General features: G+C 31.4%; 1 protein-coding gene across 2 annotated transcripts in view; it reads right to left on the bottom strand.

Moving 5' to 3' along the window:
- The window catches only part of Gad1 (glutamate decarboxylase), a 72934-nt gene extending 56356 nt beyond the window's left edge, over window positions 1–16578 (bottom strand). The window contains exons 1-2 of one of the 2 annotated variants that reach the window (XM_014435562.2): window positions 16539–16578; window positions 15339–15402 (exon numbers count right to left, since the gene is read on the bottom strand). In XM_014435562.2, coding sequence (XP_014291048.1) covers window positions 15339–15393 — 55 coding nt within the window. In that variant the 5' untranslated portion in view covers window positions 15394–15402; window positions 16539–16578. Of the gene's footprint in view, window positions 1–15338; window positions 15403–16424 lie in introns of both variants that reach the window. The other variant, XM_014435561.2, reaches the window with a different exon arrangement.
- Window positions 16579–17531: the final 953 nt, after the last annotated feature.

Raw genomic sequence — 17531 nt, 5'->3', positions numbered from 1 at the left:
TGCCTTATTTCATTCAATTAATTTCATACAGTCCACAAACAATATCCAACCACCCATTCAAAAGCGAAGTAATATCTGGCCTTAGGTTGAATGTGCACTTCATACAGGATCCTTCATTTTATTCTTCAATAGTCAATTTTTCTTCTTCGTTTGTCAAGTCGTTATCAACCACTTGTTAATTTACAGGGACACGAATCAACATATTTGTATAAACTGTAACTAGTGAGGTATAAGAGAATAGTTTGTTGTAAGTAAAAAATAGTTGCAGATTTGCTTTCAGAGGCTCCCTCTCATTATTTTGCATATATATTCAGCAAAACTTATAAGGTTATTGATGAACTTATAGATATTGACTTTTTTCTTTATTGACTTTATTTAATAAATATTTATTGACTTTTTTACTTTAATGACTTTATTTATTAATTTATATCTGTCTCCAGATTGAAGACAACCAGGAAATGTGATATCTTGCGAAATTACAACAATAACATGACTGACATGATGGAGACCGGTAGCCCTACTGACTTTAATTGATACCATTAATTTGTTAAGGAGATCCCCCATCGAGCTCCTTCTCAGTCTTCAGTACGTATTGTCGGGAATTTTCGTGGTAGTAATACTAGTCTATTGGTGTGGTGGAAGAGTTATAGATAGTTTATAGGTTATGGGTTATAGTGTTATAGGTGGAAGAACGTATATACTTCTAAATTCAAAACACAATTCAAATCTCAAACCTATTTTTTTATTGTGTTAATTACACTATATATATCCCAAGTCAGACCAAGTATTTTACAATGAATATTTATATTCAAGACTGAAATTCATGCAGAATTTTGGATCTGATTGCATAGATATCTATAAAAGCTAGGAAATAATTATTAACAAATAAAATAATTAGTTCCAATAAGGCTGTTTAGATGAAAGAAAAAAATACGAATGCTATAACGAAAAATTAGGAATGCAAGTACTTTAAATTGGATCTACACAGGATTTAGTAAAGAAAACATTAAAGTTTTAAATTCTCGTTATTATGACGCATAAGATTTATTAATTTTAGCTTTATAGCGGAATGAATCCAAGCCTGTGTTACGGAGCGAGTGATGTTGCTACGAGCCATCCATAACAGACATCTGTTACACCCTCGCAGCACTGCAATAAGCCTCCCTAATATTGGATCTCCGGCAACGGCTGGCCTTGAGCAATTTAATACGGCTCCAACAATTACAGTCCAAAGATCCAAGAAAATCTTTCATAATCATCCAAAATATTTTCAATTATTGAGAATCGAAATAATAAAACTGTAATATTTGAAATAACATAGAACTCACTTTTCCTCAACAATATTTCAGTTATCTTTGGAAAAACAATATGTTCATAAACGTACGGGTTTCATGTTTTTTTCTTTTCTCCAGGCATAAAAAGAGTTAAGTAAAGGATTTTACATGAAAATATTTGAAGGACTTATGATATTCTCACTTCTATATTTTTGAGACTGTTGTGATGTTTTCGTAACCAAAGTATTCAAATAAAATAAACCACCTCAAGTTGACTAATCGGTTGGATGGATATCTTCTTGGCCACCTCCACGGACTGTTATTAATCAACCTGACCTACAGAAGTTCACCCCCTTTCTCCCTCTTCCTCTCTGAGGACAATCATTCAACAAGGAACACACTTGGATAGCGAGCAGCTGGAAGAGCCCCTTGGGTCTGTTTAAATGAAAGCCATCGAGGGAGGAGTGAATAACGGAGGGAGCTTTAATCCAGCCTCCTCCAGGCACCTGCTACCCGATGTCAGTCCGCTGTCTTTTTGAATACATTGTGCCACCAATTGTTCTTATCTGTCAGGAAGTCAAGTTACAAATAATATCATAGAGAGACAAAAACTGGTTTTTATTTATACTAAGTTCTGATTGTATATATCAAATAATTACAATAATGAACAGAATGAAAAATAATTTTATTCTCTGACAAAAGTCCCATAATAATAACTAAATGGTCCACACATTAGGATTAATTGTCTGGCAAACATTTATAAAGTTTAAGTATGCAAGTTAAGATTACATTGATTTTTTTTTCAAAATTTTAATGGCGTATTTATAAAAAATGAACTTTCTCTTTTTTCTGTAGAAAATCTACATTCTAAGGAGTCTCTTGGAGTGTATTATTTTTTGTTGTCAGAATTTATAAAAGTGTATAATGTGTTGGGACACACATTATTTCTGAATTTAACGAACTTAAATATAATAAAAACTTAATTCTAATACTACGTGACCTTACGTAGTGTGTTGCCAACGCACCGGAGTGGGGGCAGGTGTTAACGTGTTGAATAACGGATTCGTACAGTACTGAAGTGAACACATTGATTTGGACGTTTGGTTATGTAATAAGTGATGGAATTGGTGTTGCTTAAAGAAAAGCACGAATGAGGATTGGTTAATGGAGATGGGTAGAAAATTCCAGAAGAAGGTTGCAAGTATGACCAAGGATTGGTTTGCTGAAGGAGGCAGTTCTATAGGAGGACATTTATAAATAAGTTGGTTGGAATCTGGTGTTCAATGAATTGATGGATGTACCTAGAATGAGGAAATAAAGGATATATGTAGGTTTTTTAATTTTAAAAACTTAGAATAGGAAAACTTAAAAGCAAGTATTCCCTTCGGGAGATTGGATAAAGCCACTTCAACTCGGTATATCGGCGGGAGACATGAGAGCGCCAGAGAAACCAGAAGATAAATCTTACAAAGCAATTCATTCTCTTCAGTCTCGACACTAGACCAGCAGATAACCCTTCGTAGACCAAGGAACCGTAGTCGAGGTGGGGGGAAACGAGAGAGGATACTACGAGCTGACGGGTGTTCTGAGCAATGGAAGCTTCGGAATTGTTTAAGTACAGCTTTGGATTTTCGTGTGATCAGAGTAATATGATTATTCAAAAATATTTATGTATGTTAATATTTGAATGTAAAATTCTGATAATCAGATGATTGAGATGAGATTCTCATTATAAATTTATTGCACAAAATTATCATAATGAACATGACACTAACAATTAATAACTATTTCAAATGGTTCTACTTAAGCAAATTTACTATGTATCCTGCTTCGTTCTTTGGAAGGTTAAATATTTAAAACTACACTGAGCTCAACATCTTAATTGTATTTTAGTTCTGAAGTTTATAAATTTTCTAAAAGTATCTTCATATCATTTTTAATTTTAAAGGAAAAGAACAAGAACATTAAAAAAAATAAATGAATGGATGGTTGTACATAGAGTGAGGAGATCGAGGATGTAGGTAGATTGTTTTATTTTAAAAACTTAGAATAGGAAAACACCAAGGAGGTATTGCCTTCGGGAGGTTGGATAGACCCACTTCAATTCGGTATAGCAACGGGAGATATGAGAGGACCTGGGAAACCTGAAAATAAATCTTACGAGGCAATTCATTATTCTCTAGTATTCCTGCAACTTGTCCTAACCTTCTAAATATACTATTAAGTTAAGTGCTTAATTATGGTTTTCCATTTTCTTGAAAAACCTTTCTGAGGTGCTTGATCGATTCAATGTCACTTGAAAAAAAAACTGCTAAATAAAACTTAATGTTCTGGCACTGCTGCTAAACAAAGAAAAATAAACATCATAGTTACCTTCTTCGCAACATGTACACCTTTAACACACAGGCATAGGTTGCGTAATTACCCCTAATATCATCTGTTTACATTTGTAGAAAAATCGTTGCTAGAACGATAATTCAACAATATTTCATATTTCAATGGAAGGTTTCCCACTTTAATAGTTAATAAATAGCACGAAAACTGTGAGTATAATTTAGGCAATAGCCAGTCCAATTATTTTTAAGTTGATAAGGTTTGCTGCCTTGATGCGCTAATAGTACTTAAAATGTATTAAAGAATACTTCATGAATCATAAAATAGCTCCAGAAATTTAAAGTTTATGTTTTACACCATACAACTGTTTCGCTTTTGCAGATTCCCGAGTTAACTATCTTAGTCTCCTCTTCCCGTTTTAAGTACATGTTTTTGCCTTATTGCCTTCTAATATTTTTTGTGTTACGATCTCCTATAAGAGAGTGTGAAATGTCACCAATCGATCAACATACTCGCTATAAGTGTCTGTTAAAGGTAAGATAATTTAGGATATGACGGAGGGTGGGAGTGGCGGGTTTCGCGCTATTTTTCGTCTTTGGTAAACTGGCATCAAAACACCCGATAAAATATTTGGAACAAAATTGATTCACCTGCTAGGCAGATAATCACAGGAGAGAAACACAAACAAGACAGATGATTACTCGAAATACTATTTATGGACTTAGAGGGCTCTAAAATCCATAAATTATTGTAAAAAAAAAAAATAACCCTATTACAGTACTTTCCATGTCCAATAGGAATGTAAAAATTTTATTAATAAAAACTACTAAAATATAAATATTTAAGTAAAATGCATGACATATAATAACGAATTAACTATAGTTCAAATAATTAATAAAGAAACGTACATAACTTACATATACATAACAATTAAGTAGAGAAAGTGATAAATAACAACATAATCTCAATGAAAAAAATATAAAACATTCATAAAAAAAAAAATTATAACTTTAAACAGAGAAAGGTGAAGGGCGATAGGAATTAAATGGTTGTAGAGAGCTATTGTTCGTTCTCCCTTCTCTTCTAATAAACAAAAGTGGTGGTACTTCGGCATGAAAGACATGTGTGAAAGCGACAGAGAATCGAGGATATTCTTACGCACTAAAACAGGGAACTCTGAGCTGAAGTAAAAAAAAAAAAAAAGTTAGGACAATAGAAGGACAATGGGACACACGGTTGAGCTGCTTCTTACTCATCTCCCCTCTTTTTCTTTTCTAATCAGGGACTCTTCTAAAACACTGCATCTTTAAATCTCTCCTTCTTTCATCTAGTTTTTAATCCATTCCTTCTATTCTTTATTCCTTAATTAAATTCTCAGATATGTTTTTCTTTACCCAGCAAGAATATTCCTTAACTTCAGGTATGATAAAATATAAATGAAATACAAGCTGTGCTTCAAGGTTTCATTAAATTTGGATTTTACATATCTATTCCCAACACATGATCAACTTTTTTTTTTATAATCGAACTTTATTTATTGATAGATCTTATAATCTGCCACACCGTTGTGCGCAATTGGTAATAGTGATGAATGATCACATTCATACTAAAATAAAATAAATTTAATAATCCTTTAACTGGAAGATTCTTATGGTATTATATGGATTTAGTGTAAAATAAAATAAAATAAGAATGAAAAAAAAATTACATAAAAATAAATAAAATTTTTCTTAAAATATATACAAACAGAAGGATAAAGAAAATGAACGTAATCAAACTATGTGTATGAACAAATAAAATAATGATAAAAATAAAAGAATCTCTAGTCACGTTTACACTCCTATCTACTTATCACCAGGGGCCCCCATTGTAGCAAAGTAAAATTTAGTCAATTTTGCCTGAGTAGACACAGTATAAAAATAATATTTCATAATAGATAATATTTTGTTTAGTGGATGTGTAATACTATTAAGGACAGTTTTTTTAAATGTTTTAATTTGATTAAAAAAAAAAACCTATGTGGATCAATTTTTTTTTAGTTTATAATTCACGTTTTCTTTTCGTTTAGTAAACCATTATTTTGCTGTAATTTTTGTTCCATTTCAATCTAATAAATTGTAATCGTATTCAGTTTCTTTAAAAAAAAAATTGTTTTAAATTTATTTTTACGATTTTATCATTTCAATACAAATTATCATTACCACTTACAGTAATAGTAATATGAATTATAAAAAAAGGAAAACATTACTTTTCCAGGACAAACCTCCTCTCTGGAAACGAGACAAAGAGTTTTCAATTTGAAAGCTGCTTTAAATGGGAAAAAATACGAATGATGATATTTATTTCATTATTCCACTTCGTTCAAGTTAGGATCTGGTGCGGTGAGCCTATCACACAAATTTCTATTGCCACCTAACTTTGAGTTGAAATTAATCCTCCAACGTTTCAGAATACATATTTCAGTACCATTCACTGTGCCAATACTAATTTTCCAAAGGATCATTTCACTTGACAGGTTGAAATGAAATGAAAAATACGAGGAGAAGATGGTTGATGTAACTTATTTAATCGTGCCAACGTTTCAGATAGATTTTCTAGCCTTCATCAAGGCTAAAAACAGAACAAGATAACAACCAATGAATATAGAAAAGAAAAAAAAATATATAAACAGAATGACATAAAGTAAATTATTTTACAGAATGGAATTAATAAAATAAAGTGATGAGAGAAGATCTACTTAGTTACTTAAAATTATTTACTTTATGTCATTCTGTTTATATTTTATTTTTTATTTTCTATATTCATTGGTTGTTATCTTGTTCTGTTCTTAGCCCTGATGAAGGCTAGAAAATCTATCCGAAACGTTGGCACGATTAAATAAGTTACATCAACTTCTTTGTGTTTTATTTTGACCGCACCCCCAACCATCTTCTCCTCGTATAAGTCATCCACTGTCAACTATCTCTCATAATTATGAAATGAAAAATAGTTTATTATTCTGGGACTTGGTCCCTTTAGTACAAGTATAAGGTAATATTAATTTTATAATTACCTTAGCCAGATACCTTCCGTGGACAGTTATTCAAAAGCCATTTCGTAGCGTGGAGAGGAGATACTGTCAAAGACTATGAGCGATAATGCAGGTAGGAGTAAAGGGAGAAAAATTAGCATAATAATGATGGTGTTATCTGGTGTTTGCCCAGGCCGAGCCGGGATCAGCTGGTGCACTCCCATCACCATACCCCGCCCCGTTCTATATCTGATTCAAATCCTTCGGGGGCTATTTATATAAGTATAAATTATTTATGAAGCTATTAAAGAATCAGTTGAACACTTGTTGACTTTGTAATAATTGGATATTTATATTTTAATAAATAAATGTAATTTAATTATTCTAGCGGTATCAATTATAATTTAAAACACCCTGTCCCTGATACGGATTTAATATAATCCGAGAGCTGTTCTGTGGGACGAGCATGTAGGTTTCTTAGGCTTCGATTCTAACTTATTTGGAAAATCTATTGTTCTTTGAGTCATTTTTCACTGATAAATATTTATTCCATTTGACATAACGACATATTTGTCGTACCCAAAAGACGATTTAAATTTGTTATCATCCCGAAATTATTCAGCTGTTTTACGTTCTATCAACTTACAGATGAAAGACTTGTCTTCTAAAAAGGCCATTCCTACGAAAGGAAGGTTTACGCTGAGGTTAATAGTCCGCCATATTCCTCTGCCACGCCCCTGAAATATAAGGGCCGCCTTTTTGGCTTCATTTTCTGCCAGGTTACTCCTTCCATTATATTCTTTCCTTCAAGGCTAAAAGATCTAGCCTGATGAACAGGTACGTGCTTTCCTTCTTCTGCTAACCCTGTTATGGCAGCCTTGAATACTTTCTTTACCTTTTTTTTTTTTAAATAAGACGTATTTATTTTGTTAAATCTTTTTATACTTTTGATATTGTATTGTTAATTTTTATGTAAAATAAACTTTTTCATAACGGTTTCCTAATGTTTTTAATTGTTTATCTTACACCAGAAATGTGAATTTTATAAGAAAAATATATACTATTTTCTTTTAGAATTTTTTTTTTGCACGTAGAATCCTTTTTTTTAATTAAACAATATTGTATATCTACGAGTAACTAACTTGTTTGTTATTTTCATTTTCCGGGAATTTGATAAGTGTGGTTTTATAGGGTTGGCAGCTCTACAATTTACAAAATAGTTCTAAAGAATATACCTATTCTTTTATCTTATATGTTCGTTTGATCATTAATCATTTACTTATTGTTTTAAAAAATTAACACAAATTAATTTTTAGCGTAAAAACCTCAAAACGTGCAATTTATTGTGATGTTGAACTATGTCATTAGAACCTCTTTTCCACGATTCGAATTTCTGAGGTTTAGCGGAATTAGGTAATAAACAAAATATGCCATTGCAGGAAAGTCAGGTTTCTAGGTTTTACAACTATCAGATTTATTTTTTACAATTAACTGCTTACAATGCTTATCATCCTCTGTAAAAGTATTGGTTCTCATTTTATAAAGAATTAGTTGTTTGCACTGATAATTAATTTATTTCTGTTGACCTATTACCTGAGATATTATCTCTGAAATTACATAATTACAAATATTTTTGGTTATTATACTATCTTACGATCGTTAAAATAGTTCACTTGGTGAGATTGTGCCACCAATTTTATTGTTATTTTATGAAAAGTAGACAATTTTTTTTCGGTGTACTGATAAATTATTGGCATAACCCTGACTATTAGTATAACAAGGATTTTGTAATAATTCCTCAATTTAAGTATTTTAATAGAAATTTCAATTGTGTGTATCAAAAATGTTTTCATAAACTAGCATGCCCTAGAAATAAAGTATTAGAATCTTCCTTACAGAAAAATGCTACGGTTGCCATGGTGAAATAAAAAGACTGGCTAGATCTGTGTAGACAAGAGGTGTTACGATTCTCATGGTGAAAACAAAACACGAGCGATATGTTTTAGACGAGGGGATTTTGTTTTTTGGTGAAGGCGACAGTTTTGATTTTGAACACGTATGTTCAGACGAGTGGGTTTTGGTTTCGTGGAGGTGACAGTTTGATTTTGGAACACGTTACGATTGTTCAATGTGAAGTGGTAATAGTTTAAAGGCCCTCTGTCTTTACTGTTTGAACCGAAATAGCACCATTTGAGAAATGTCATCTTATATATTTTGTTTTTCAAAATTATGGTGTTCTACTTCAATGGACGGTCATTAACTCTGGAAGTGGGGATATAGTGCAGTGACGTTTCTTCAGCATGTCCTGGATAAGAGAATAATAATGTAAATATAGTTATTAAGGTTTAGCATTTAAATTAAGGTTAAGTCAACCTATGAGTTTTAATTGTTTTATTAATTGATAAAAATTCTTTTTTTTTTTCATTCAGTGTACATATATTTCTTATTATTATTAAACTTTTGTACTCATAGTTCTGGTGTTCTTCCTCTGCTTTCAACTTGTTTATTTACTTTTTTTTTTTTTTTGTTCACGGAATATTACGATAATTCAACAGGTGGGTAGGTAACACCCCTAGGTTTTCTGTTATCTACATGTAAAAGTATTCACCAGTGGTCATAATTCTACAATTATATAGGGGTATATTTTAGTTATATTTTGGACATAATGCTTCGGGGTTTTCGTTATTTCCAAGAAAAAACAACGTGGCGGCTAAGCAGTAATTTATTCTTTTGTCCTTTTTTATCCTTTTGCGATTATATTTTTTTTTCCCTTTAACTCACCCCCTTCTCCGCTGAGCGTGGGCAACTATAAACGATAAACATTTAACTAAGGATAAGTCAAAATTTGCGGTTATAAAAGTTCTTCTAATCTCGTTTTCGAGACAAGAGGAGTCTATGTAAAGTGGTCTGATAAGAAGGCATATTTCGGATTGGAACAAAATGGGCTGATTAACTTTGTTATAGAACGCACGAAATAGTAAAAAACAAAAAAATGTTTGCTTTCAGAAAGATAGGTAGTACAAATGTTATTTATTTTTTGTATTGTTTATAACTTTAGAATTCGGGTAACATACTCGGTAAATAAAAGGTTTAAAAATATTGTATAGAAATTTTATAAAAAAGTCAAAATTAACTTAAAATGTCCTTGTTTCTAGAAAAATCCGACAACTACTATATTAATTTTTAAAATATTCAAATGACAAAGCTCTCATAATCAAAAATGATAAAACGGTGATTATATTGATAAAATCTCCTCATATGAGCTCTGTAGACAACTCGGAAGTCAAATCCCATGACTGTGCATATCCCAATAATAATAATAATAATAATAAATGATTTTGTAAAACATTAAATGTTGTTGAAAAATATAAATATTTAGCTGTTACTGTGTTTAAAACTTTCTCTTGGGAATCCCATATATGTCTAAATGAGATTAAAGTTTGCTAATTTTAAATTTATTACCTCTATTTTTCGAACTACAGAATGCCCATGAACTATACATCGGGTTTTTGGCCTCCCAAGTAGTCTCTTGTCAATTATACTGGCATTCATTGTTGTGTAGAGGCGTCCTGATGGATTGCTTCGAGCCACATGTCCTGTCCTTCTTAACCTCCTTGCGTTCATATCATGAGATATTGACTGACCACTCGCTGGGAGCAGTTCACTGTTAGCTCTTCTCCTCCATGTGTCAAGGTCTGATCCCATATTGCTCATGAAATAGCACGAAGGACTTTTTCAAATCTCTCAATTCTACTTTATAGGGTACCTGTTAGAGGCCAGATTTCGCAGCCCTAGATCAGAGCTAGCTTTATCATGGCATTGTAAACCCATTTATATAGTATTTTATTCTTATATTAGACAGGTTTACTCTATAATACTTATGAACTAATTAACTACATTTTATAAATTTAAACTTTGTACATTATTTTTGTTTACAAAAGTTATATCATTAATTTTCTTATTTTATTTTAATATTCAATTCGGTATTGTATTTTTAAATGAACAGTTGCAGCCTGCAAGATACCCAATAATTAAAACTGTAATAAAAACAAATTTTATTTTCTATTTATCATTTTTAGATGTGTATTTTGGCACCGACCGATCGGACCACTTTGGATGTACTTTCTGAATTAATTAATAAATAAACGAAAATCTATAAATATGAGAGAATGTATCAGTCATGACAAATCCAATGAAATTATAAAGGAGAAAAAGTGGAGGTACAATTTCATCTACTCGATAGGATGAGATTGTGCCAAAAAAAAAAGAAGCCTATTCCCACGACTGCCAAGCTCACAAAATAGCTTTATAAAAATATAAAGGATAAAAGTGTATCTTAAATTTATTTAAAAGGATCCCAACATGGTAAATAAAGAAACAGCAAAAAATCTTTTAGAATATGGCACAATACCGCCTATTTTTCAGGGTTATGCCAAGGATCTAATGTATTCAGCCAACTGGCATGTATATATAAAGTATATTAATTTTATTATAGTCAAATAAATTAAAATAAAACAAATTTCGAGCGGCATATTCTGAAATATTTGAATCTCCTACAGCAAAGACGAGGCAAACGGACGACATCTGCTAGAAATTGGCTGGCTGGAAGAACGAATGGTTGGAGATGAATGACTGGCTAGACATGAATGGGCAGATAATTGCCGAGGGGTGGTTCTACTACTCATCCTTCAGTCACACTTACGCTCTTCAACAGTGACGTACTCTACAACTCCAATCTATACCCCTTCTGTTCCCTCTTCGTATTTTTTTCTTTCTATTGTTTCTTTTTAGTTTTTTTTTTCTTATAAAATTGAAAATGATATGAAGATATTTTCGGAAATTTAAGGACTAAAATACAATCAAGAAGTAATGAAAATCTCTGAGCAATTATTTTGTCAGATGTTGAGCTCAGTGTAGTTAGCAACAAAAATTTCCATTTCAGTCTGAAACCTTCATAAATTATACTTTGACTTAAGTATTTAACCTTCCAAAAATACAGAAGGATATATAACGAGAAATATTGAAAATTCTTCATAAGAAAATGTGCTTAAATAGAACCATTTCAAATAGATATTAATTTTCAGTGTCATATTCAGTATGATAACTTTTGTGCAATAAATTTATAATAATAATCTCATCTCAATCATCTGATTATCAGATTTTTACATTCAATTATCAAAATGCAAAATATTATAAGAATACGAAAAAGATAATCAGGGTTGCGGCCAAAAAGGAACAAAATATTTGAAAACTATTTATTGTCCGACGTTTCGCTCCACTTTGCAGGGCTTCATCAGATCTGTTCAAGACAGTGGGTTGAACAGACCAGCGATATTTTTATGTGGAATAATCATATTTCTCAGATCACACACAAATCCAGAACTGTACATAAAGAATTCCAAAGATTCCTCAGAACACCTGTCAGCTCCTAGTATCCTCTCTCGTTTCCCCCTCTTCGACTACAGTTCCTTGGTCTAAGAAGGGTTACCTGCTGGTCTAGAGTTGAGATTGAAGAGAGTCATGATTTGCTTCGTAAGATTTATCTTCTGGTTTCTCTGGCGCTCTCATGTATACCGCGCTTTGGTATACCGAGTTGAAGTGGCTCTATCCAACCTCCCGAAGGCAATACCTGCTTTGAGGTTTCCTATTCTAAGTTTATTAACTACAAAAAACTACCTATATCCTTGATTTTCTCACTCTAGGTACATCCATCAATTCATTGAACACCAGATCTCACCCTTTATAAATACCAATCCTTGGTCATACGTACAACCTCCTTCTGGAATTTTCTTCCTATCTCCATTAACCAATCCTCATTCATTCATTCCTTTAAGTATCACCTATTGCAACCATAAGTGATGGTAACCATAACCATGCGTCCACATCAATGTGAGCAATGTGTATTCATTACTATTATAAATTATAATATAACCTAATGTTTTTATGTAATTTCAACATGTATACTAAAACTTTCGAAATGTTTTCTAGACAATTAATCTCAATATGTAAACAAAGTATTAATTCTCAAGGGACATTTGTCTCAGAATAAAATTAATTTTTCATTTCATAAATATTTTTGAAACATATAACAGAAAACTAATGGTATATATTTTTAAAATTTAAATACTGGAGGAAGAAGTATAATGGAAGGGGTAAGCTGTCAGGAAAAAATGACTCAAAAAGGTGGACCTTATGATCAATTTTAGGGGTGTGGCAGATAAATAGGAGCCGCGGGGCCGTCTATAGCTCAGGTGGTTGAGGTACAGATTATACCAATCTGAGAACTATGGGCGGCACCGGTTCGGATCCGGCCTGAGTCATTGACTTTTTTCATTAAATGGCGGTACCACAAAATGGAAAACTTGATCACCCACCATGGTTAGAATAGGTTGGTCACCTGTATGCATTCTCTCCCGTTTGTAAAAAAAATACCAGGAATAAGGTCATTAAAAAAAAAAGATAAGTAAAAGCCAACGTGTCTTCTATTTCAGTTTAGATTACCATGGGGATCATTCATATTAACCTCGACATTATCCTGGGCTCCATAGGTGTGACTTAATCCCACTTTTGGCTTCGCTTATGCTTTGAAAGAGAGTGGCAGATTTAAAACGAGTTAGTATTCCTAAAAAACCTTTCAGATTACACATATACTGGTGATGAGCAGGAGTGTTTGTATTATAACTACTAGGAAATTTGTAGATGAATGTTTAACTGTTGTGATGGATTTTCCCTCCTTAGTTGGTTAATCTTTTGTAAACTGTTGATGTGAGCAGGTACCTCTGAATCTGTTGCAGAACTCTCATCGGCGCAAGGCATCGTTTTAGTACCTTTTCAACAATCTATTAAATAAAACCTGTCTTCAAGCCTTTTTCTTGGCATAGTGGGTACTGTAACCCGTGCCTTTTTGCTGTGTTATCTTCTTAAGAAATGGACTCTTTTAAGTCATATCAATAGAAAATGTTTTATTAAAGTTTTACTAAATGAACTTTTTTCGATGTTTTATAAGCTATATCAATTTTTTTTTTTTTTAATTTTTACCAAAAACTCTAAAGCTCTATCTATAAATAATATTCCCAAAAGGCAACGTTATCCCTATCTTGCGAAATAGAAATTCATGGAAAAATAATCATTTTTTCATTACATTACATACATACATACATGCTTGGTTTCAATTTTAACTAATATTTCCCAGAAGACACCCTTAATACTTCAATTATCCTTTATTTATTCGTTCACGTTTCGGACCAATTTTTGTCCATTTTCAAACCTGATTCCTCATGATCATCATTCGTCCAACTGTTAATAAACAGTATTTCAACAAACTATGTCTTATTGTTAAAATTAATGTTTTTTAATATGTTGTGTATATGTTCCCTGTAGTTGCTATATAATAATAATAATTTGAACCACTACAACCCATGACCCTTCGTGGGTTTAGTACTTTGTAAGGATGCACTGTTTTTAGTGATTTTTCAAAATCGCACAGGACCGCCGGATTTTTCCCAATTAAGTGGAACCACATTTTTAGGCTGGGAGGACCCCAAGAGGGCTCCAGAACCCACAGGGTTGACACACGGGTACAATGTAACAGAAAATAACTATCTGCTACAGCCGGATTCGAACCGTTCTAGGAGTTCTAAGCATAGTACCTTACCTCTGTAACACAGTGCTGCTTAAGTTCTTATATAAAAATATAACTATGCATCATAACTGACATTAATAATTTAATAGGGCCGGTCGAAGAGCAATTCGTGAATTTTTTGATAATTTTTATACAGCTCTTAATTTGTTTAAATAGTTATAATCGAATCGAAACATTCTAAGAGAATGGCCCCTATACAATTATTTATTATCAGTGTAATAATTTTATATTTTATTAATATTAATAACAAAAGTCAGTTCCATTCTTAAAAGTTGTCATTCAGTATAATATTTTTCATTGAAAATAATATCTTCATATTATATTTGTCATGATGTTATAATTATTACATTTTTTTTTATCTTCTTTTCTTTTCAGAATTTCTTTGGAAACATTGGTAGATGCGAAAATATAATTATCTTTTAGTTACTTTCTCTACATATCTTTTAACACAAACAAATCAAAAGTATACGGCGTTTATGGTGAGTAACGTTGATTTAATTCATAATAAAGTTGAATAGGCTCTGTATATAACAGTCATTATTACTTGGGCAACAGAGGGATGGGTGAAAATCCTAATCAACTTAAATATTTATATTTATTTATACATTCATATCATTTATTTAAGAATTTGAAATAAAGAGTTGATATAACAGTTTATACTTTGTCATCATCTTCATAAATGGCTGAGATATGGGCGAGCGAAACCTCTAATCAGCCGCCATTTTGAAACTAAAGGTGGGTGGTAAAATGTTTATTTTTCGCCATTAGCAGTGAAGATAATCTTCAAAAATATGTCACTATCATTTCTTTTGATTTTAAGTATGTATTATGTGAAATATGGCATTCAGAAAAGGAAACACCTTAGAGAAATAATAAATTACCTCTGATTCAGTTTATTTATATATTAATTAATAGATCTCTGGAATATAAAGTTAATTAGAACAATAAAAACTATATGTGTAAATATGAAACAAATTTTTGCAAATTAATTGTGTATAAGACCATTAATTATCTTTATCCAATTATTATCATTATTATGGTATTTAGAACCAATCTTCAAAGATAAATAATACTTTACCAGTATATTTGAGGTTTGCATACTGCTTGTCCAATTGGTACTTCTTAGCTGCCATTTCTTCAACCTAAACCGAAAATTCGATTAGAGCTAGAAAGTGTGTCAATAGAATGGCGCAGACGCCATGAGCTAAATCCACTAAAACAGTAAATGCTAAAAATATATCCAAAGTTGTAATCTAATAAAGTTAAAACAAAAAACTATAGTCATTATATCAGTTTTATTTTATGAAAATAATCAAATGTGATCTTACAGATAATTATAGTTTTTTTTATTTCCACTTTATATATTTCATTATTTTCTTTTAAAATATCTGAATATAAAACCTTAAACAAAATAGCCTAAAACAACTTTTGATCTTATAAGTAAACGAAACATGTCAAAATATTAATGCCCATTACAAAACAAAATCCATTCTTTGCTTAAAACTAATTCATCGGTTTCTCTTACATTTAATTCAACGCAAATTGTTTAAACAAAATAAGAGTAAAACCTATTGAGTTTGATATTGGCTACATTAAAAACCAAACAAAAAAACTCTGAGCTTTGTTATTAATATCTTTATCGGTGCTGTAGATTCAATAGAATTGAGATAGATATAACATAACAATTATAACATAAGAAATCGATATTTTTAAAAATATTTATCGTCTAATTCCATGATCTTTTATATGCTATAAAATATTAATTATATAAAATTATTATATTTTATATTAAAATACTGAATTTTTTAATTGGATTTTCTTAATTGTAAATGATTTACAGATAGTTGAAATTTATTTATTTGTAAGATCTTCCTATGCGAAATGCTAAATTTCTACTCTAATTGTTTGGGAAATGCATCCAAAAACAAAATAAAATAAAATTTCCCAGCACCTGTTGAACTATCATTCCTTATATTTTTTAAAAATGAATTTTGTAATATTAAAAATGAAATACTTATGATATTTTGGTGTATTTTAAATAGTCAAATGGTTTCTTGCTTAATATTTAACTATACTCTAGAAGCTATACTACGACTACATTGCTAAATTGCAGACTCTAAATCTATATACAAAAATAAATTTTAGTATTTAAACTGTTACATACTAGGTCTTTACACTTCTGGTAAAATGTATAGATAAATGGTAGCATCTAAAGCTACTAGTTGGTATACTATACTACTGTTCCGTCGGGGGTGGCCGGGTGGTGGGTCGACTGTACCTGATCTGTGGCTTCCTCTGCTTCTGCCAGCACTGGGCTATCGACGTCCTCCCCAAGCCCCGCCCCCGGCCCGCCCCAGTTCTGGGATCTACCCAACAGCTGATATTTTACCCATTAACCTACTCCTTCAACGGGTTTCGAATATCCTTCAGAAATATCCCCTAGGATAATATAATAACCAAAGGAAAAAAAAGAGGGAATTAATGTTTAGTATTTGCATGGCCTGAAGGATTAATTATGACTAATATCCTGACTGTTTCTCCTGGTTGTATATTACTTTCATCTTGGTTTTTGGTAGTACGACTGAAAAATATTTAAAGAAAGACAAAATACATGATAACCCCATGAATACCAAGTCCAAAATAACATCCACCAACCGGAGGAAGTAGCTTCAAAATATATTATTACACAAGTAAGAGTGGATAATTCTGCATGATGTAAATAAATATTTTGATTTTAAGTCGTAGAAACGAATTGAAGGATCAGAAAACCTGTGAGCTCAGTTAAGCTTAGATTATCAACGATTTGAAACATGACCAGTAATCCAACACAAAATAAACCTATAAGGTATAGATAGGTGACCGTAGATCATGAAGTGGAGAAGATGATCGGTGGTTGCAGTATTTATTCTTGTCGACGTTTCGATCTGAGTTTCAGGACTTCATCATGGCTATAAAAATGAAATAACTACATTCAGAGAAACATAAAATTGAAAAGAATTAATAAATTAACAAATTTGAAAATATACATAACAATGAATGGAATAATAAAATAGTTGATTGATAACAGTGGCAGATGAAATATAATATTATATAGATAAGATATAATGTATGAAATAAGATTTGTAAGTAGTGTCTAAAAAACTAAAAAAACAAAACAATCAAAAGCAACTTATTGAACATTATGAAAAAAAAATACAAAATATGATACAATGGGTGAGTAGCTTATATATGAATAACAGTGTGGATATATATATATATGAATAACATACAT

Source organism: Halyomorpha halys, unplaced genomic scaffold (genome assembly GCF_000696795.3).
Source record: "Halyomorpha halys isolate HHAL.00 unplaced genomic scaffold, Hhal_1.1 Scaffold1620.1, whole genome shotgun sequence".
Classification (NCBI taxonomy): domain Eukaryota; kingdom Metazoa; phylum Arthropoda; class Insecta; order Hemiptera; family Pentatomidae; genus Halyomorpha; species Halyomorpha halys.
This window is presented reverse-complemented; position numbering and strand designations above follow the sequence as displayed.